Raw genomic sequence first — 23,803 nt, forward strand, 5'->3', positions numbered from 1 at the left:
CAGGTATGATTGAACGGGAGTGAGGAGGATAGCAGGGTAGGAGAAAAAGAGAGAGAGAGGAGGAGTGGATCGGAAGGGAGACAGAAACAGCAGCGAGATCGACGTAAGAACGTAGGAAGGAACGAGAGGCTCCCGTGTCGTTCGCGCTTGCATTGCTTTTCGAAGCTCGCGCGCGAACGGTCCGCTCTTGTTGGACGTATACGTGTGCGCTGATCGATAAACACACGTGAAAATCCAGTCGGTCCTCATTTACGGTCGATGGTGTATCGGCTGATATAGTTGGCGAACTCGAGATCGTTTATTTATAACACGGTTGCGGGAAAGCTTCCACTCATCGTTAAGTACGATTCGTGTTTGTTCGATTATCAGTTCGATAGTAGTTTCCGCAAACGAAGGAGAAAAACGTGGTGCACGCGAATTGAATCACGCGGAACTCGCCGGCTCACGGAGAGGCAGTCGCTTCTGAAAGATCTACCGGCTACGTCGACCTGTCGACGGTCTCTGGTACAACTATTCGCAGTTTCGAAGAATGATTGCGCGTCTTTGAGGTCAAGGAGAATAACGGAGAGAAAGGTAGAGTGCAAGTAAACTTTACGAGGAAAGCCGAAGCGGAAGGATCTACGCGGGGTCACGAAGAAAGGTATCTGTGCACCGCATGTACGATTTTCACGTTGTACTTGAAAGCGGTTTCGTGTTCCTGTACTGATCGTGTCTTTAATGATATACCTTTGTATATACCTTTGTATATACCTCTGTATATACCTTTGTGTCTCTAACGTACTTTTCTCTACTCGCTTCTTATTTATCAATCGATATATTACTTTATCGACATATTTACGACTTTCTGTTATTTATCTATCATTCAGACAATTTACTGTTCCATATGATCCGTAGATAAATTTTATATCAATAAAACTTTCTAGCAGAGCGTTCGAAGATTAGTAGATACGAGAATAACATTCGCTACTAAACGTGGCTGCACTTTGACTCCATTTGGCCTCAAGTTATACATTTGTCGCTTAATCGTAGTAGCAATCAAAACGATGACATCATACTCGCTCGCGAGCCAAAATAAACTTCGCTAATCGTGCACCGAGGAAACGCAGAACCGCGTTCTCTGAGGCTCTCTTTTCTAATCAAAGTGTATTCAATCGAATAGACTGATGTGTTCTAGACAATCGAGTCTATGTTTTACACGTTTCTGGCAGCGAATTTACCGATGTTTAGATAGGAACATAGAAATTATGCGTTGTTTCAAGGCATTGTTGTTAAATATTGGGAATCTCGCAGCGCTAGTTATATAAATAAAACGATAAGTCTAAACCAGACAACATGAACACGGTACAAGATCGTTTATGCTAGCTCTAAGACTGTGTCATATGAACCTTATGCGAAGACAGACATTCCAGCCACGAATGTCATGGTTGAAACGCGAGAATCTACGCGAATCGTGAAAATAACAGAAACGTAGACTTTTACGATCGTTTCATTATGTTAATTCTATCCAGCAACATCTATTATGTTCCTGGTATTCGTGTACCCAGCGTTTTTCGAAAAAAGATCTGAATAACTGCCATTTCTTGCTACTACGCGCAAATAAAACCCTCGCATCTCGTTATATTCTGTCATCGTTATGTTCTTTAAACGACAGCTCACAATATGAATAATTCATGATACTAATTAGTCGAGGTTCGACCTATCGTGTCCGGTAATGTCTATGATCGCCTTCCTTTCCTCTTCATTTTGCCGATATCGATAATACCGAATACCTTTGTGATAATAGAAATGTATGAAGTTATTTACCCAGCGAATGAGAATTAATTAACTGTAAATTGAGACGTATTTAAAGATATTATTAAGAAGTTTACATTACTTGTTTGCTAAAATACATTATAGTTTCAATATCTCGCGATAAACAAAATAATACAAATTATTAGGGTAATACGTAGCGAAGAATAATTTCAAAAGTTCCTCAATTTATGCTAACGAAATTCTAATAATTTGGTGTCAATTACTGTCAACAAGGTGAAGGTTACGGAATTGAACTAAGGAAAGCGATACCAAGGTTTCGAATAATACATTTCAATTTGTTACATGCTAGTATTTCCAACATGTGTTTAAAAGGAATTTCATATTCATGGTTGTGTAGATATTTCTTGAGAACAAATTTTCTCGTAAATCCAATCCACCTTTTCATCGATTCGATATAGGGCGGAGAACAACCATTTGCTCGTTAGCTTGTCCTATTTATCATTTTCAGCGTGTGGAGCACACCTCATTAAGTATCATACATTAACGTTAGATAGGTACTAAACGTCCGACGACTTTATTAAATATCAAAATTTGACGATCTTACTTAACCGGTTGTTAAATGTGGATTATATCTTCCACGCTCGATCGGAAAGTCAAAGGAAGATCGCATATTGTAAAGCTCAAGAGAAGCTTCGTTCAATGTTCGATTGGCGAAACCGATATCCATGTAATCGAATTCGGTATGCTGTCAAGGAATCGATTTCGATAAAGCGGACGACAGAAAATATGAGGACATGAACTTCGAGTTGGCTATATCGTACCTTTCGTGCGAAGGAATGTACCTGCCAGCACGGCGCGGCACCGCGTTGTGGCGTTGAGTTAATGATTGAACCTTTCGCATGAACCGTTTGTATACGCTTCCAAACAAACATCATTGGAAACAAAGTTATTATAGTGACAATTAAATACGGCATTCTGTTCGAATGGAGTCTGAAGATATGCTTCACGTAACCGTAATCAAAGTTTCTCATTCTTATCTTTCTTATCCTCTTTATCAATTTGCTCATAGAACTTGTAAGGGAATTCTGAGAGCATTTCTCCATTCAGAAGGCGGTACCATGCAATTATATAAAGAATTTTATGTTATTTCATACTAAAGAAACTACTTAATTTAAACGAAAAAATTATGCAATTTACTATTCATCTACAAAATCTAAATATTTTCTGTACAAGAAAAAGACTCTTTAACTTGATAGCGATACCAGTTTATTTTCAAATTACAACTACAATTCTCTGAATCTACAATTAAAGCTTCGAGTTTTGAATTGAGGTGAAACGTTTCACACTGAAAGATTTCGTCACTTTGTTCTCAAAAATATTCCATCATAGAACAAAATACTCAATATTTTTTACGATATTGTCAATTAAAGTATCAATTGAAAATCTTCTACATGCACTTTCTCCGTGTCCAGGAACGATTTCGTGGAACAATCGAGAATGATCGTGGTTGCTGTTCATTAGACTAAAGCGATTTCCCTGAAGTACAAACAGGGTCGACTAGCCTGGGACGTGTTATAAATCCTTTCTGACCTCCCCACGTTGAGACGCGGTATTGTGATACGCCGATTAAGGGAGATTGGAAGAGGAAGATATAATCCCCCGATTCGACTCTCATAAGGGAACGTAATGCACGGGTCATATCGGCGTGTATGATATTACGTTTATTACGCGTTTCTCCGATACGCTATGAGAGAACCGAGTGGCGCCAACCAGCCGGTCTCCGCTTATGTATACCTAGCTATCTACGTACGTTTCTTCAGAAACGTGTATTAGGCCCGCGTATTCGCATGGTCACCCGTCCACTATGTCTACCTATGCTCTACACGCGTTTTATTTCCATTCGAAGAATAAGCGACGGCTCTCTGTAGACTTGGTAGATCTGGTATACCTCGTCCGCCAACAGATTAGAGCAGCGAATCGAATATTTATAGCAGCCCGTTTTCATGATCGCACGCGCGCCGTTCAACGATGTACAGAGGATAGGGGGACACAGTGCCTGTGTACAGTGTTGCGTTTCGATAACGCCACGGGAGTTCGCTATCCATTCTTCTTCTTCTTCTTCTTCTTCCTCTTCTTTCGGATTTTTTCTTCTTCTTTTCTATTCTTTCATGGCAACTGGAGATAGCGTAATCTGGGAATCTGGTCGATAAATCCTGAACTATTCCGAGATCAAACGCACCACAGACTCGAACGTACGTCTCAGAGTTATTGGCAATTTTCTTGTTATTTATGCCTATAGCGCTGCTTTATGTCCGTCCCGCGATCCTGATTACAGTGTGCACGAGAGGCGTTCTTTATCCGGCGCCTGTTACCGCGCGTTTGGTAATATTTATACTTATATTCTTACGTCGCACGAATTAACAACGTTTTACATCCGTTATTTTCGTAGTTCTGGTATTATTTCACGACCTCATTCGAACCGGTCCTGTGCACTTTCGACTACGCGAATGCGCGCAAGCTATGTTGGTGATTAACGACGTTCCTACATCCTTGGCTATTATCCAATAAATGTCTCTGGCGCCAATAATAAATTAATAATTTCCGTGGAATTCGCGATACCTGTCCTTCCCCGATATATATTTCTTTCTTTCTTCTCCTTTATCAAAACGTGACATTATTGAGTCGAAGGTCGGCCAAATTAATGGAATGCGACATTGTTTGTCACTGTTTTCGATCGCGTTCTCTCGATCAATTAAAATTGTCACTCTGTGTGAACATAGCTGCTCCCAATTGCACTGTTCCAAGACGCGAGATACGGTCTTGCTGTTTGCACTAACGAGCAACAACGTTCGACGGACTCGTGAAACTGCCGAGACCACAAACTTACTCTTCTTGTCCACCCGGAAACATCGCACGGTGCTATATTTCTCACGCAGTAATTACTTCGCTTGCGGTTCAAGAACCTTCGACAGACCAGCGGTCCTTAATACAGAGAATGCAGATTAATGGTAACATAGTTACTCCGCGAACTCGAATAATTTCTACAATTTAAACTACATTAAGCATTCGTGAGAAAAATTCATTTAATACATAATTTGCAGAACACTCGCATCTTATAACCGCATGTCAAGGTAATAGCCAGGATGAAAGTCATGGATATCTTAAAAAGGTGATTGTACAGTTTGGCCCACATTAAACATCTAACACCACATAACCATAAAAATACATTTAATATATAATTCCGAAAATACCGATATGAATCACAGACCACGAATCTTACTTGCTGCATCTCAAGGTAATGTCCAGGATGTACGCTATGGAATGGTTAAAAACATGTTATGGGGAGCAAGCAGCATCGCAATGGCCTTGCCTAAAAGTCGGTAGCTTACGAAACAGCACGTGGCTGCGGTATCGTCGGGGTGTGGTCTTTGCGGTTTCTCCCGTTACATCATCACAAATATATGGTCAGTCTAGTCATGCACTTTCTGCCCGCGGTTAGCATTCTTTTTTTACCTTTTCCTTTTCTCTTCTTCCTCTTAATCTTCTTCGTGAGTTTCTGCACGCGCTCAGGAGGATTCACCCGTAAACGCGTATAAGATTACGTGGCACACATAATTGAGTGCGCGAGCTTTAATTAACGCTCGCTATTATTCGTTGGCACGAAGAACCGATCGCATTACGCGCGGCTGAAGCATTAAGCCGCGGTAATGAAAGAGTACGACAACCCTTGCACGTGTTGCATTCATTTCAAAAGGTATATTCGTAAGTTTCAACCAACGAAACGTTCATTTCCTTAAGTCTTCGCAACAGAAATTGATTAAGATCCTAGCAGCTTGAATCACTGTGTTTCTACGTTTCTATAATAGTATCACGATGTTTCCCAGTCGCGTTTCTACTATCTTGGTATTCCAGAGTTGTGTGAAATTCTCGTACAGCGAATTCCGTATGAATATGAAATCAGGTACACGTTTCGCGGTTTCTTTGGCAAAAGGTATTCTTTAAACAAACTGTTTATTCGACATTCTTTAGTACTGAGTAATCAAATTACAAGTGGCTTCGTAGTATCGATAGAAACAATTCCTCGTACGACTTTGCATTCCCACCTCAGTGTCTGGTGAGCGCGATGTTTTGCGGTCGTGGTTCGCGGAAAGTACGGAATCGGTTGGCAGAAGGAATGAATTTTCAGCAGAAAGCGGACCGCTTTGAAGTGCAGGCGGATCGCTGCTGTTGAGTCAGTCCTTGGCATCGATCGCCATAAGTTAGCGATCGACAAGTTCGTGTACATACGCAGAAAGCCTTCGTACGTCGTGCACGATCAGTCAGCGGGCCTTTTTAAAAATTTCAGCCACGTATTACGACTATTACGAGTGATACTTAGAGGTAGTCAGCTCTCCCTTTCTCTCTCTTTCTCTCTCTGTTCTCTGACGTCTGTCGTGTTCTTTCGCGGGCCAGCTAACGCCACTACTACGAGCGGAGTGACTCAGCGGCCAGCAATCTCATTCATCGACGCGAAAGAGGAGTATTGCGGCGAACCGCGTGTATAGAACGCTTTTGCAACGACGCTTCGGGGAACGAGATGTTTTCTAGGATGGGAAAGCGTTTTAGTAATTAGAGCCATTCGTTAAACGCGACGTCCCGTCGTTGCTTCGTGTATTCAACTTATTTTTCACCTCCCTTATTCCCCCATCTCTCTCTATTTCTCTCTAATCTATTCGTTCTTGAGTTAGTTCACGACAGCTCCAACGACACACGCAGATTTACTATTCGTATATAACGCGAGCCACGTGAACTTTCAGTGATAAATTCGATTTTCTGAAATTCTAACCGAGCCCGATGCCTGGTAAATCCGTACGGAGAATTAATTACCCGTTATAGGCAAACATGTAACTCTCCCGAATACATTCTTCACATGTACCACGCAATATTTTGTAGCCAGTATCGGAGTCGCGCGGCTCCTTTCACGGGGCGAAGGAGGAGACGCGATTCGCGGCTCCCTTTTTGACAGATGTTCCGTGAAATCATGCCATGCAAATGGTGTACCCGCGTCAAAGGAAGTCTACATTTTTCTCCTCTACCCACGCTTCGAGCTGGCAATTCAAAGTGCACGCTTGATAATAATCGGCTGTGATTTCATCTGTTATTTTCATGAGTTGTCGTCAGTGGGCAGGCAATTCTTGAGGTCTAAAATATATTGGTTGCTTTGATACGCCTATGTACATTCACTTTTGTGGTATTGATATTGTTTAATAAGAAACAGTTTTACACAGAATCGCATAATCTTATTGCAATTAACTTTCAACGCATCATTCCTTAGAGTATCGGAGTTAAAAGTTTGAAAACTATAAAGATACAGTCGTCTAATCTATATAGAAACGTATGTATTTAATTCCAATAAGAAGAACATCGTGTCGTTCGTTCGATAAATAAAAGGATTAGAATGTTTCTCGTTGGCACGCAGATAAGTACATTGTTGTAATTGTTCGCGGTAGATTCGCACCAAAGATAGAGCTATTCGTCAGTCAGCGGCTCTATTTTTTCCCTGTCTGGTTAAAAATAGATACAGACAATCCGTGTCAGCGGTTTGTGACCCACGGGCTGTTTTGAAACACTTTTATTTCTTCGATGCGCGTGAAAATAGCTGCCCATTTATTTCTGTGTCGTTAGCTGCCCTATATTTTTGGTCCAGTAATTTACTAAATCCAAACACTCTGATAAATATATCGCGTACCCATCTACGCGCTATCGCCCGAGGTCGATCATTTTCTTCATTCTATATCGTGAGTGATTCGTTATTACTATGATTTTCAACGTTTTATCCGTAACAATCGAATTTGCATAATGATATAGTAAAAGTTTCACAAGATAGAAAGTGTCGCTAATAGCCTAATCTGTACCATTGTTTACAAGGTAAAAGCTCTCTATCAGCTACGTCCTATCAACCAGACCATTTCGAAAGAAACCTCGCGTTTTTAGAATCGAATCACGTCAAATTTCCCATTTGCGCTCTGACTACGAAATTATACTTCATTGTTCACCAACCGCAATTTACATACAAGGCAGAGCACAGTTATCGCTATTAAACCGTGCACGAAACATGCCCGCACGCAATTTCGTGGCAAAGCTAAGGCCAGATTTTTCTCGCAAATTGATCGTTGATTCTGTTTCCTCTCTGCTTCCCCAACCGGTTGTATGCAACTTGCGACGATTTCCTCTTGGCAATTTATAGCCAGACGTTTTCTTTGCCAATGATTATTTTCACAAATGCGAACACTTCCATGAACATGCTTCTTCTTTATTCTACAAACACGTGTTTTGTGGAAGCGATAAAATTCCGTTTACTATCAATAACGATAGCACCCAAGGCCTGGCTGTCTTATGCATCTGTCGTAGACCGTCCTAAATTTACTTGACAATCGTTCCGTCTTCTCGTTTCTCCTCCCGAAAGTCGTTCACGAAATTACATCTTAACGTAATCCTCCAGGATCGATGCTGAATCATATGTAGAGACTTCCAAAGCGTACGAGACGTGCATTATTCTACGCTTACGAATCTTCGAATTAATGCAGCTCGTGCGTGCATTACGGTGAATCGGCGCGATTACGTTTTTATTTCGACCGGTAAATGAAGACTGGCGGATTGTTATCGGGTCGCAATAGCGGCCGATTTAACGAGGCGCAAATTGTCGACCACCAGTATCGCGTTAGTTCCTTCGTTATTTACACTGAGTCACACTGTAAATATAGATACGCATTCATGACGCGAACACCACGAGAGCAGCGTTGGATACTTTTATCGCCGTGACTTTCCTCGTTGCATCGGTGATTACCCTAATTCCCTCGATTACCATAATAAAACGTTTCGACCTGTCAATTTGCCCGCTGATCAAACCTCCGCGGGAAATTGGAACGTTAACGGTATTGAGATCGATTTTAACAATTCTACAAAGTCGAATCCCGGATGGTTACAAAAACAGACTGATTCGTCATGATCGTATCTAATGTTTTACACATGTTTCCCGTGGGGAATTTGTTTATTAGCTTTTGAACGAAGAGCAGGAACTTGATTCACGAGCTTCCATGTGGTTGGAGAAAAATTGCGCTGAACGTAACGAAATTGCAATGTTACGCATTGGATTAATAATAGCGGGTATCGTGGAGCAGTTATGCAAAACCATAGAGAAATTCATTGCAATTCAAGCTTCATTTTGAATCCGTACTCCCTCTGGTATCGTTCATAACAAAGTACTTACGTATGTGTCAAATGTAGTAAATTCTTCAGTATACGTACCTATGTGATCGTGCACAGTAAACGAGCAACACGACACGATGTTCAAATACATGATTAATCGTGCTATCGTCCCAAGTAGTGGCATCGATATCGAAATGTAATTAAAAGACATATCGCTATCTCCGTTTTCACTGTTAAGAATATCGAATTTGATGCAAACTCTCGGCATATGTACGAAGATGTATGTATCTGGAATCTCGTATCGAGGAATTCGTAATACTTTTTTCTGTGCATATTGTTCAGTGTATAATATCATTCAGTTCGTTATCATCTTTTTGCAGCTCGTCTTGACGAAATTTTGACGAAGTTTATTGACAAAACACCCAAAATTGCGTGACACGCTGATAACGTATTTACATGTACGTCTATAAAATTTTAATCTTTTTAATAAGCTCAGACTACATATTTATCAGCAGCGATAAATATATGAACCAATACAATGTTGATTTCCATTGTTCCGCTTAAATATAATACAAATATCAGAGATATGCACATATCCAATATACTTATTATGTCATGGTTTCGTTTTAATACTAGATACAAGAATCGTGATTTATGTGGTACCAGATATAACTAACTGACTCACAAATCTTGCTATACGCTTTCCCAAGTTATCAAATTTCTTCTTTAACTCCAAAATCATCTCGTAAATAAGCCTCTTAGAAGCCAAATTGATCAGCTTCACTTCTTACAAAGTTCTTAATCTTATTACTCAGCTATATAATCAGTATTTAACATCATAAAAAAGAAATGAATTAGGGATAGCATAAATGATTGTAAAAATCTATATCTGTAGTCGTAACTTGTTACACTGATGTGACGACTAGAGACGATCTGTGTGGCTTTTAAGAAATTCAAATCTAACGATCTATCAATTTTACAGTTGTTTCATTCTAATAATACGTCCCAATTCGCAGATCGCAGTGACATAGTCATAAATAATAACAAACAAACAGAAATAATAAATGAAACGGGCTTATATTAAAATCTGTAAGATCGACTGCAACACCGATCCATCGTCTTTACTGAGAAGAATCGACGTAATCGTCGGTTAGTCGGTTGCACTTCCGACTACGTATCGTCGGTCACGACATGACGTAACGCCCAAATTTATGATTAATCACTGTTTAGATGGTCTCGCGTTCCTTCTTTCGGCTCGGCTTCGTAGCTTCTGCACGCCGCGACAGTATATTCGCGTTGACGAACGTGCGAGTGAGTGAGCTGGCAAGTATACACGAGCTCAGAGCTCATGCGTACACGCATGTACGGATGCTGCCGCGGAATATAATAGCGGTAATACGATGGAACTGGGGCAGTCCTGCTTTGACGGGCGTCTTAGAAGCCTCTACCTGGTTGCTGCTCCGTTTCGCCATCGTTACGCGAATTTTTATTTTTGGAAACGTTCGATTCTAGAGGTTCGTTCCTTTTTTACTCGATTCGACGTTCGCGAAATTCTGGAGACGAATTGTGAATTGTGAAAATTCGATATCCACGATTAGACTGCAGATTTTTATACGTTTGTGAAAAAGTTACAGATGCGATATAAAATTTCCGAAGTAGAATATTCGTTACAATATTTATTAAGCAAAAGAAATATCGTTTATTTAGTCGTGATCACGAAAATTTGTTTCTACATAAATATCCGCAGTCTATTCATGATTGATAATTGAATCGCGGTGAATTTTTTTTAGAAATCAAATTCTTTTAAAAATTCGTATTTTGTTCGTCTTTCTTCCTTTGGGTGATCTAGTGAATTTGGAGACGTGAGATTTTTAAATCGAGTGAAATATCGGTATGTTAGGATTGTATTAGAAGCGGCCAAGTAAAGCTTCGACATTCCGTGGAAACTAGAGTGAGTTCATCCAGTTCAATTTAATAGACGGTCACGTGTAAACTAGCAAAGGTTAACGTGACAGAAGCGATAGACATCCGCAAGCGATAACTGTCGACTTTCACGTCAATTTATTTTTCCCATCTTACGAAAGCTAATGTATATCTTTTTCATTTTCTCTGTTTTACTTCTTAACGATTTCTACGGATTATCGCTTAAGTACACATCACGAATATTACATATGCGGTGTAGTAGCATAAAAGATAGCAATATTTACTTTCAATCAACGTTATCCACGCATGATACGGTGAACGAGAAAATTCTTAGAATCACTAATCGTTTTCTTCTCTCGAACTTATCCATTTTTGCACACACACATTGTGTACGTGTGTAAGTGCAAAACTTACACACGTATAAATAAGATAGGGAAACAAAAATCCATAAAATAATCACAAATGGCTGGTATCGAAATACTGCAATGTTTCGGAGCCTTAGCTCGAAGTAAAAGCTTGTTTAATTTCTGCCAGTGCACCGGTTGAATCATGAACTTTCATCGAAGATGAACCGCCTCAGGTGAAAACTAGTTGCTCTTTAGATGAATGTCAGATAATAACGATAAGCGATGTGTATTTATACGTCGATTATCCTCGTGACATATTGTGTTCGTGCGCATTTCGCGGCACGCGTGATGCTCTGTTATTAGCCTCGGTGCAATTATCAATTTGCAACACTTGCTATGGCACAGTATTCGAAGTAGTACCGCGTGTCTCAGGATCGAGTGGCCATTTATTAAATTGTTTTCATTAATCGAACGCTGTTTGCGACAAATGGCTCGGAAAATGTAAATCAGCGATCGGTACCATCGTCGATTTATCTCTCGCTCGGCGATGATTCGAAATCACGCGCGCTTCGTGACATCGTGGCGGTCGTCATCCGACCATTCATTTGCCGGTGATTGATCGATCATATAATTAATACTTGTCTGCATCGCATGTGCACTTGCAGCCGCGGATTTAGAACGTAAATGATTCGACTGTTTCTGAGGAAAACTGCAGATTTATCTTATTACTCGACGCATGGCCAGACGTTGGACGTTACTTCAGTGTATTTTTATCTAGATTGTAACAAAATGTTGCTCTGCGTTCGCATTATTCGACACTTAGATCACTTTTAAACGTGGAGATGAGAATATAGATCGATTGTTTGCTAATCGATGCTATACAAAATATTTTTCATTTAGTAATTAAATAATATTAAACGTGGTAACTGAGGGACAAATTAGCAAAAACAACTCCTGTTAAGCTTTCCGCCCATTTAGATGATAATACATTTAATATAGTATTCAGAAGATTATATTCTGTCTTACAACTAAAAAAAAAAAAAAAAAAAAGAAATGAACTAAACCATCTATAATAAGTACAAATACATTGACAACAATTGTGTAATATGATAAATGTTTTATTTCAAACAGTTTGAATATATAGAAGAAAAATTAAAGATGTCAGAGTATTTTTTTGTTCCTCTGAAGAAAAGCAAACCTGCATAAAGGTCATTTTTGTTATGAGCCCTTTTTTTGTTATTTATTGTACACCTTTTATATACTTTCTTAGATAAATAAGAATAGAAAGTAAAAGATAAGTCGCTAAAGCAACATGCGAATACAGTGCTTTATATGTACATACACATCTATTTCGTTTACGCAATATGTTTCCAGATTTGCATGATTTTTCAACTGATGCCACATTCCGGAATTATGATGAACATAACGAATATTTGAATCAAGAGAGCATTGTCTTAGGGGCAGGACGTTTCAAGCATCGTTCAACTTTTCTTTAAATATTTCATGATATTTCTGAACAAAAATATTTTTGCAAATACGCTAAGAATTCTTGGCAATGTTTTTCATGCAATTTAATTCACATCTTTCACATGAAATTGCGCAAGTGCACGTCAATGCGAGACGTCATTTCTTGCGCATTAATTACATGCACTGTTAGCAAACACAGCGATGAACTTCAAACGACGTGTTTGAAAGCCTCTGTACAGCACTTAGCTTGTCCGATTGTGAGAGATGCTAATTGCTATTCACATAAACGTTGAGTCTTCACACTCTTGTTAAGTGTGCGCAGAAGTTACATCGCTCTGATTTGCTGCTCTTATTACTGACATTACTGTGACTACTAACTGTGACATACTACTTCAAGCAAATAAGAAATGTTTAGGATTATTTATGTTTAATTAATGAAGTTTTGTACATTCTGTAAAAAACGATATATTCAGAAATAGAATAGAATTCGAGGGTGATTAAAAATTGAAATTTTACATATGAAATTTATATATATAACTTGTTTGGTGTATAGCGATTAAACCGGTATTCATGGTCGATGACGTGACGAAAGCGAGTAATCGATTTATCCAGAGCGAGATGAAAAGGCCAGTCAATTCATTGAGAGAAAATTTTGGGCATTATATTCCCCGCGTGTTAACGTAACGCTGAATTAATGAATATGTAAGTAGATACTGACGAAAATGATGGTTCTTCAATAAAGTACATCGTGATTACCATTAAAATGTACAATACGTCGTTTACTGAAAAATGCTCGCCAATTTATTTTTATAACTTTCTTCTCTACGTCGCGTCGATTTAGCTGATTCCGTACAGGAGCCTAATCTGTCTCTTTGCCACTAAAGAGTTGTTATTAACTTTTAATGAGATGCGGTTCGTTATAAATTCCACTCAACATTCACGAGGCAATCTCGTAGCTCGAAAATCGACGACCACAAAAATTTATGTTCGAATATATTTCTTCAATTTTTTGGAGCATCAAAGAATGTTTAACGCTGTATGCTTACGTCTAATTAATTCTTACATGTTATCTATCTCATTTTTTTGTTTATTGAATTTTCAAATATCCGCGAAGTTACCCAGAAACGTGGAAACTAACCTTTTCTTATTCTTGAAATTCAAAAATAGACCGAGCGTATTTTCAGAAAGATTTCCAAGAATTCTAATCCAGCGAAATGACTTCTGGTAACGATAACGAGAACAATTGTTCTTGACTTAACGTATGTGCTACTTCGAAATCGGGAGTTCGTTAAATCTAGGCATAACGTTGAAACTCGTTCGAACGATATGCAATCCGTTTATTCTTGAAGCGAGCAATAATTAATTGCGAGTCTTGATAATCAAAAGAACAATCGTTCATTCGATCCGTAAACAATTATTCCTTCTCACTTAATCTTAACTCAATGAGAAAGCGTTTTATAAAGCATAATTTATGTTAAAAGCCAAATAGCGTCTCGAATATCTCAATATACGCTTCGATAAACCTTCACGATTTATAGACGTATTTATGATTTTATGTCATCGCTAATTTTCAATCTTGTTACCGTGGCAAAATGTTAATCGAACGGGTTTTATATTCCACGCCTCTTCCGTTTCTGATAAAAGTTTCAACATTTGAACCACTCGGAGGAAATATACTCGTTGAGTTAAGCACAATATTATCATCTGGCTGCTTGGATAATAGTTTACACGATATATTTCTCCTGTTCGTGAGATCGGAGTCCTGTAAACTCGTAAGACGATGAACATTTTCACGCTTGGAACTAGCGAGCCGGTGCACGCCCCGGTATATTTGATACGAGCTGCTGTCGCTGCCGTTGCTGTCAGCTGTAACGTAATATAAAACTTCAAGAACTTGCTGAGAACGCATTCTAATGGTCGCGTAAATCCGCCCACTGTATCTTGTAAACAATTGCAAGAATGCCTGATGCAAGTCGGTATTCAATTACTGCCGCGATTGTCTTCCTTGTTTTGAAAGAAATTCTTCCTAGATGCTCTTTTGTACTACCGTGTGTAATATTACTTCCAGTTCATCGTATAATGTTAGGTAGATGAAGAAGTAATGTCGATTTTGAGGATGTAGCAGTAAATCAACTTAGTATGATGTTAATTTATTTGACCGTTCTGTTTAGTGTAATTTTTCTACCATTGCGTCATCGTTTTGGAAGTTTCTTAGTAAGTACTATCGCCATTTCATTGAAATAATTTTGTAATGATCTAAAACGATGGTAACCTGACAATACCATCTGGAGTATAGTAAGGACGAGAAAGACTAATACAATATTGTTACCTCTATTGACTAAGAAGAGACTTTGTTGTATTCTACGTCTAACTATAGAAACTGCTCGATCTATATTCATTTTTATACCTTACCGTATTTTATAAATATAGAATACAATTTCTTATTGTAAACTTATGAAAAACATGAAACATTTGAAACTGATTTTCTCACTATGATCAAACATCGAGAAATCACTTCTCTGCGAACGCAATATTTCTCAAACTATTTTTCGAACTTTAAACATTCAATTGTTCATAATTCAAGTTGCGTTCGGCTTAAACTGCATTGATTTCAAAAGAGAAACGAACTTTTTATTCGCAGAGTCATGTTCGCGCGATATTTATTGGTAAGAAAATCAGCTCAAGTTCACGCTCGTGAATAAGACGGAAACGGAACGTAAATTAATCGGTTCGACGCGACGGGGAATAACGATCTCCGCGAGCAACTCGAGTAGCAGGGAGTCTAAGTTGCAACGATACGCCGCAAATGAAAACGCGAGATCGGAGAAAGTAGACACACGTATGTAGGTAAGAAAAGATCTGGTAAACGTGTTAACGTCGTTACAATCACAGGAAGTGCACTCGACACGTTATTATGACGCGCTTTGATCGCTTTGAATCACCACAACGCATCGCGTTCATTTTCAAGTCATTTCGCCACGGTGACTCGTGGAATTCTGTGTCGAGATGACCTTTTAAAGCGTGCACCATCTAAACATGGTCGTTCGACATCATCACGCACAGCATCGTTCCGATGTTCCCGTCTTAATGAAGATATACGAAAGCGATAAACGTTACGACCGGACCGGATACGAGGCAATCCTTTCGCCGGTGTACCCGATATAAATCGGCACGTATTTGAACGCACCAGTATAGTTACGTAAAGTCACGTGCAGGCGGGATGAGTGTGATTTTAATGCTCCCGATAAGGAAATGCTGAATCAATAGATATTAACTCGGATAGGACTATTATGTAACTTAGTTGGATGTTTCATCATCGAAGAGCCGTAAGAGTGGTCATGAGAGTCGAATGTTATAGTTCATCGTGGTTTTGTAAACGTAAATCAAACGAAAACCTTCCTACTTTATAAGGGAAACAATTTAAATATTCAGTTCGTTGTCAAACCAGCCCAGGTTACTAAACTTGTCTAAGTATATTTGATTTTGGAGCTAAACGTCTGTTTTTTTAACAATTGTTTTTGTTTTGTTTACAATTTAAAATTGTTTAGATATCGTGCGAGACAATATTCAAATATCGAAGATATTAAAATATTACTTGTCTTAATAATTCTGTCCGTGTAGTTGATTGGTATTTGTACCATGCATTCCTGCCAATTTCGGACCATTGCAGATTTTTCTGGATAATCTGTCGTTCGTAGCAACGATGCGCGTGAATTATCGCAACGTTTAGCCTTGCGCTTGTACTAGACTCGAGAAAAATGCGGAGAAGTTATATTATTGCACTTTATATGTATGCTCGTTTTAGATTACCATAAGTATGAGTTGCAGCGAGTATGCGTGGTCTGACGCTCATTTACGTTCAACAGCGCTACGCCGTGTATAAACTTATTCGGAGTTTAAGGTTAATTGGCGTAGCCTTGCACACTTATTTACATCCGTGCAATCACAAATCTTCAAGCCAGAATTATCGATCGTAAATTACTTCGTACATCGTACGCCAGTCGGATCGCTCGTTCTGCTAACACGAAATGGTAATACTGTTCACCTTTGGTCGCATTCGGTCTTCGTAAACATTTTTATGTCTCTCCGTTGGTTTTAGCGAATTGAGCCTCGAACGTCTTAATTTTTTCACGCAAAAAAAATCCAACAGATCTCCCGTAAGTTTCGATGCTTTACAACCAAATTATGATTTTCAGGAAGTTCGAAACGAAATAAGATTCTTAATTTTATCTCTTCAACTAAAGGTTAACCAAGAAATTTTTGTAACTTGAAACGAGTCCACAAATCTTCAAACAGTTACTTTGCTTCTGAATGCAACCATGACCACAACTTAACGCGTAGAAACAAGACTCGCTCGAACTGGAGCAGGACGAAATCGAATCCGTCCTCAGCGTATCGGGTAATATTCACTTCACATCGGGTTGCAAACCTAACACCAAACTAGCACAGTTCGATCGGGAAATAATTATATGATCAACTGCATAAACAAAGCCGCGTCATAACTAAATTTCAGACGAAATACACAGGCTCACGAAAATATTTAAGCAGTTGCAGACAACTTCTGCGTGTTATATAAAACATTTTGAAATCTCATTAACACTATTATGAGACATGACTATCGCAATCGTATTTGTAATGTTTGAAGTAAATCTGAAAATATCTATAGAAACTACGACATATTTGGTAGAACTATATATTCCGGAGATCATAAAATTATTTGAAGTCAATTATCCGTTATATTAATAAACCTCGATATTCAGTATAATGAACTTTGACACTTATTATACAGTTGAGAAAGCTATGCATGGTGTATACTAATTTTTTTACTAAATACATATATACATATACCTATGCAATAAATATCTTCTAGTTTCTATATAGTATATATATTTTCAGAGTTTCAAAATTGACCAATATAATTATGACAGTCGTGTCTTCTTAGAGTGCTAATGAAATTTCAAAACGTTTTATATAACACATACAATATGGACATGAAAGATTTCTATGATAAGTGTTCAAATACTCGTACTTTCAGTGTAAATCGTGATGCGTTTGACGAATAATAGTTTGGGTGCGCAATAGATCGTCATATCAATGCGTCACGAGGTGTGGATCGGACGATCCATTCGCGTATGTTTATTATTGCCGACGGAAATAAAAATAATGCAAGTACGTAGCTGCCTATATGACATCAGCCAATCAATTCGTTTTGCGTGATGATGCATGAAGTGCATCGGATGAATGCTGCGTGAGAGTATCGGTGTCATCATTTGGGTGTGGGTGCTACGAACTGTGGCTCCGTTAAAATTCTTGCACGCAATTAACCATTTCGATACACTTTGCGCTCGATCGGATACATTCATTTTCCTGATAATTGCATAAACGCACGTCCGCCAATTGGAAATGTAAACTTCAATAGTTGGCAGAATTTATAACAACGGTGAAACACCATTTATTTGAACTTGTTGCACGACAGACTATTCGGGTAATTGGAATTGAATAATTACTCCGACTATTTATGATTTTTTGTTTGATCAATATGCATTCATGTTCAGATAAGTGAATTCAATCGATGGAAGTTTAATTAATAACGTTAAATTTAAATTTCGTCCTAACAAAGGAAATTCTGTTGTAATAAAGTATTGGCTATTACATTTTTCGAAAGTAATCATCAGATTGCGAATTTGTTTGCATTTATAGGAAATTTAGAGATGCACAAATGCACATGATGTGTACAAATATGTAAAATAAAAATATGCATTCTAAGGATATTTAAATTAGTAAGTTTTCAGGCACCTATAGTATGCTATCCAGAATAAAACCTAGCGAGTTAAATTTATGTTTATTCTCAACCACAGTATATCAAATAGAATTTTTCATCTGCGTTATGTAGAAAGTTTCCAGTCATGGCTACTGCAAATTGTCCGTTATCTACTCAAGTTGGAACTCATAACTCTGGGACACCCTATATTCCGTACGTAATTACAATAATCAGACAGAGCTTTACGATCGTTAAACGTAAAATTGCTTCTTGTCAGTGGTACTATATAATACTCAACTCCCTCAATGATAAAACCACGAAATAAGACTGGAAACGCAAATAAAATCAAATTTGCAAGCCGGAGAAAACACAGTTGAGCAAGTGGCTCTACGAGCGTCCTGACGTTAGCGTAACGTGGTTCAATTCACTCAAATTGCCTTTGCTATTAACATTCATTCCGCCTGAAATGGCTAACTGCTTGTCAACTAACCAATAAATTTTTTAAAATCACTGCGTAACGAAAGTTTATCACACGAAAAGTTCAATGACAGTGCATGAGTGCTATCGGAAAGCGTGTTAAACGATGATTGCAACGAGAACATCTACGAATTTGCCTATCATTTACTATAAACGTACTTTGCGTTTTGAAGTAACACCGTGTGTTACGCTTCGTAAACGTATATTTTCGAGCATGATGTATCGATACAGGGTTGAATATCGTGACTGCCTGAGCACGCTAACGATCGGTGCACGTTCAGTACATTCCGTTGAAGTTCGATGGCGATATAGTTCACCGAAATCGTTTTCGTGTTCGTGTCTTAACCTCTTTGCTCCTACTGAAACAAATATGTTTCACGATTTTACTATTTATAGGCCGAGCCTACTACATGCTTTCGTGCATTATCGTTCATTTTGTAAATACAATTTCTTGATCAAAATTTGTATGCGTTACTAGTGAAAGATGTGAGTTCTCTAACAAATGGATGAGCATTACGGAAAGAAATCTTTATGGCATCGGAAAATTACTTTGTTTACCATTACTGTTTTGTCTTGTTTACTACGCACGACTATTTTCAGTATCTGAATTGCTATGATTATTTATGTGCGTATTCGTATTCCAATTCCAATTTTTATTAATAGTTATCGTACTTACGTTTAAAAAATATCTCTTTTTTACCGTAATCTATCCTATAGTCCTTATAGAACGCATATATAGAGGGCGTATATGTCTCACCCCATTTTCTCCTTTGATTTGTTACATCAACATAAGAAATATTTTGTTAATTCGTTCGTTGAATTTATTTCTGATTAGAAACTTTTATTAGAAATTTAAAAAGTAGTTCAAGATTTCTAGCATATTCTTTAAGTTCTCCGTTATAGTATAAAGTATTAGTTAATTAGTTAAAACTTAGTTATAAAAGTAGTATTGTGTGTATGTGCGCGCTCGCACGTGTGTGTGTAAATACCAACAATTCATTTGGAATTTATCGATGCACGTAATCACAGTATAGTTACCGAAGAGAGTTCTGCAGCAGCCAGTTGGTTCCGTTAGGAATGCCTAGATTCTAAGCTGTCCACCGGTCTATTCTCGCAGTCCAAGGAAACGTATCGTCAATACGATCTTTGAAACGGCTCACGGCGTTTCTGGTCCGTGTTGGACTTCGGTTTCCATTTTACGTCTATGTTTAGACCTGGCCCAGCTGATGTCGATAAACTAGGCCGAATTGCAGCGCTTCCGTAACGTTTATTGTCGTTCCAAAGGTGATTCTTCCCCATTATACTCGGTGTTATGAATGAATTTATAACATTGTCCTCCATGATTGATGTTTCTACTCGTAACACTACTTTCGTGTTTGAGGTCAGTGGCAGCTTATTCAAAACCTCGTGTTAACAATTGTTGATCGTCAGTTTCGCAGAATTCGCACATCAATTTAACCACACGTTACAGCTCTGCAAGGATTGAATAAATTTCCATTAACGAGGTTTGCAGGTGGGCTGCCGAGATACCAGATTTAGATTGGGCAATAGCAAATTCAGATTAGTCGTTTAGGAACAGTCATGATTCACTGCGACGCGATGCTTCGTTTGTTGCATCAAAAACGAGACACGTATTCTCATGACTTAGTCAGTCAGTTTCTCGTTCGTTGAATAGAGTTATACGTTACGCCGTATCCGACAGGTGACAACTGTCTGGGATCGTTCGGATACATTTAATCAGATTTCGGAGATAAATGGATCTTGTCTGAGAGCACAGGCATTTCTCAGAAGTTTCATTATCTTCTTGCAATGGTTACGTGTCTTCGATTCAAGATCGTTTCATTACCTTGCCTTTTATCGTATCATTTCTACCTTTCACTCTTATCTCTGATAAACATTTAATCTAATTCCAATGATACTTGATAAGATTTAATGCATCTTTTTTATTGCTACCAATAAAACATCCAGAAATTCCTTTTCACTTTCAATATGTAATTGATTCGATTCTTCCGTTTCCAGATGTGGCAATTAAGGTTTTGGATGTACATTCTGCTCATAGCGCTGTCGCTGGCTCCATTGCAGAGGGTCGCGGCTTGTAGCTGCATGAGCAGTCACCCTCAAATACTATTTTGCAATTCAGATTTCGGTAAGAATTTGCATGAAATTTGCTAGAAAAATACGATCTCTTCTGTTACTTTATAAACATGCATCTTTTTCTCTCCCCTATAATAGTCGTTCTTGTAAGAGTGAAAAAAATGATGAACGTGAACGAGCATGAAATCGCCTATAGCGTGAAAATCAATAAAATCTTCAAGGTTCGTATGGCAGTTGCACTATTTTTACTTATCAGTTTTGTATCGTGATCTAGACCTGATTGTTTTTTAATTACAGGTGAACAACAAGACATCGTACACCGTCCTGAAGAAAAATATTTTATGGACCGCATCGTCGGAAGTTTTATGTGGAGTGGATCTTGAAGTTGGAGAAACTTACGTTGTTAGCGGCAAAACTTATGATGGTGAAAAGGCGAACATATCGTTGTGTGGTATAAAGATGGCCTGGCGTTCTGTGACGAGCAGACAACGAAAAGGTTTCAGGCACTTGTATCGTTACGGTTGCCCGTGTAACGTAAGTGAGAAATTTTTATTTGTACAAATATGAAGCTTTCATGACACATTTCTCTCGATTACTTTCCTAAATATGCAAAAATCCTAATTTTAATACTGAAAAATATTTAAAATTCTGTCAATCGACTAACGATGTAAAATCAATCGTTAGAGATCTTTTTTACAGTAATTTATCAACTATTAACGTTAGTAAATTAACACATTGCAAATTGTACTTATAGAGTTCCTTTCCCATCTCTTACGACTTGTGACTTGTAACATTTCACTAATAATGATTAGTTCAATAGTGCAAGACGACACAGACAGTTGCATGTGATCGAATTCTCATCTCAGCTATAATCTATTTTAACCAATGGGCCATACTATCGAATCCTTATTGACCAAGAATTCCATTGTTTTCTTTCAATTACACTCTGTTCGTTTCGTGAATTGTAGATCTATTACACACCTTGGTGGACCAAGGGTGCCGCTCTAGAAGGCACGGATGGCAAAGAATGTCTATGGGAGAGCAAACCTGGTCCGGAAGAATGCCAGAGGGATTATGGCGTTTGCATGCCAGGACCAGCTGGATGCTCTTGGGTCCCGTCGGTTCCTTATAAGAACTGCATCAAGGAGTATCAACAGAAACGCGAGCAACAGAGGGCGCGAGAACCTTAAATCTTTCTATTTTGATGCATGCGAAAGTTCTACGGTGGAACGAGAAAATCGATCACGCTGGCGAAAAATCGACGTTGCTCGTGCCAAGTCACGTAGCACGCCTCGATTTACGAACGTATTTGTGAAATTTCGCAGAATCCCCACGAGAATAATGTTACTTCGTGTGCAATGAGCGTTCCAATATGCAGCAAACTGGCGCTGTACCATGTAAACTTGTTGACAAATTAATGCTATCTTATAATGTGTGTTATAGCGAACTCTGTACCCGATGTGGTATCTTCAAAGAAGAAATATTTGTAGTAATTAAATATTCAAGAAATTTTCCAAGTCAAATGGTCGGGATAGCATTAATTCGCAATATAACGTTTTCATTTCTGCATCGTGTCATGCTCTATTTATTGTTGCGTTCCATTAGAAGTATTAATCGGATAGTTATATATCGACGAGTACAAAAGTTGTACGCTGATTAAATACACGAAGCAGGGAATCGATTGGGGAAAATCGTACACAGCTAGCTGAGGGGAAGCTGTTATTCAGGGGTATAATATAAACTCTTGAAACGGCTTGCATTTCCATGATAAATTACTTCCTTGATGTTTCGATGTCTGTTTCATCGCGTTTGTAATAATTGATATTCTATCAATATTTTTTAACCGGCCGTCGATAATATTTATTCCGGAATTGTTGACTTCTTTCACAAACCGAATAATAAACATCGTTAAATGTATTCAACGTTTAATTAATCCGCGTCGAGAAGAATCATCGGTAAAGAAACATTGTTCGTATCGATTCAGATTGAAATTTTCCTATTCTACCGTTAATCATCGCTGTTAACCTTATTTCGTTTAATTAAATCGTAGGCTAACGTTGGCTCGCAATATGAATCGACTGAATTTCGTGAAATTTGAAATAGCAGGTACAGATGATTGGCCATCTTTTTAGTTGTATATATTAGACTATTGATGTATATTATACATTTTTAAATTATTCTCATTTTCATTTCGTTGTACGTAGTTTCTTCTTCTTTTATTTCTTCTATATAAGAAACTGTTAACACGTATTTAATTTTTAGCAAAGTCTTGTACAGGTCTCTGAATATTTGAAACTAAGTTACAATCGAGTCAGTTAAAAAAAAAATAAATGAATAAGTAAAAGAAAAAGAGATATTTGATAGTATTAAAAAACAATGTTTAAGGAATATAATTTCTTACGAAAAAAAATTCAAGTTTCCTTTTAACGATCATGCTGTCTCATTATTCGGAGGGTAGCACAAAGATGCTAAACGTTGTGTTAGAAATGTTACAATCAAGTTAGGTACTCTAACCTATCAACTATGTATCTAAGCGTAATCATGTATTGTTTCTCGATAAGAGTAACGAGAAACAGAAACCCTGTACATGGGTAGGACTTTAGTACAAAACACTAAAAAGCGCGCGACGCGACGAAAGTTAGCCGGCATTTCCTAGCTTGAGAACGTAACACGAGACGATGTATGTTCTTAGTCTTAGTTCTTTCATTTGATAACTTTTGTAAAGTATTATAATACTTAAACGATGGGAAATAAACGAGAAACTCATATTCGTTCGTTCTATATACAGACCTAA

The 23,803-nt window shown here is 38.2% G+C and overlaps 2 protein-coding genes across 5 annotated transcripts in view; one reads left to right on the top strand and one right to left on the bottom strand.

The window, feature by feature from the left end:
- The window catches only part of LOC122573812 (synapsin), a 48,039-nt gene that overhangs the window by 15,072 nt on the left and 9,164 nt on the right, over window positions 1-23,803 (bottom strand). The gene's annotated exons all lie outside the window — the stretch shown is intronic.
- LOC122573814 (metalloproteinase inhibitor 3) lies at window positions 150-23,777 on the top strand. 3 transcript variants are annotated; one of them, XM_043740706.1, is made up of 5 exons: window positions 150-640; window positions 20,935-21,061; window positions 21,148-21,230; window positions 21,307-21,543; window positions 21,978-23,777. In XM_043740706.1, the coding sequence occupies exons 2-5, from the start codon at window positions 20,935-20,937 to the stop codon at window positions 22,197-22,199; spliced, it is 669 nt and encodes a 222-aa protein (XP_043596641.1). In that variant the 5' UTR covers window positions 150-640; the 3' UTR covers window positions 22,200-23,777. The 3 variants fall into 3 exon arrangements, with proteins under 3 accessions (XP_043596641.1, XP_043596640.1, XP_043596642.1); XM_043740705.1 differs by lacking the exon at window positions 150-640 and adding an exon at window positions 10,297-10,454; XM_043740707.1 differs by lacking the exon at window positions 150-640 and adding an exon at window positions 18,571-18,651.

This window comes from Bombus pyrosoma, linkage group LG12 (genome assembly GCF_014825855.1).
Source record: "Bombus pyrosoma isolate SC7728 linkage group LG12, ASM1482585v1, whole genome shotgun sequence".
Taxonomy (NCBI): domain Eukaryota; kingdom Metazoa; phylum Arthropoda; class Insecta; order Hymenoptera; family Apidae; genus Bombus; species Bombus pyrosoma.

Excerpts from the sequence above, each read along its gene's own strand:
- LOC122573814 (XM_043740705.1), top strand. The coding sequence starts at position 10,341 with ATGGAACTGGGGCAGTCCTGCTTTGACGGGCGTCTTAGAAGCCTCTAC. Across the intron at positions 10,455-20,934 it reads GGAAACGTTCGATTCTAGAG|ATGTGGCAATTAAGGTTTTG; the intron begins GTTCGTTCCTTT and ends TTCCGTTTCCAG. Across the intron at positions 21,231-21,306 it reads AAATCAATAAAATCTTCAAG|GTGAACAACAAGACATCGTA; the intron begins GTTCGTATGGCA and ends TTTTAATTACAG.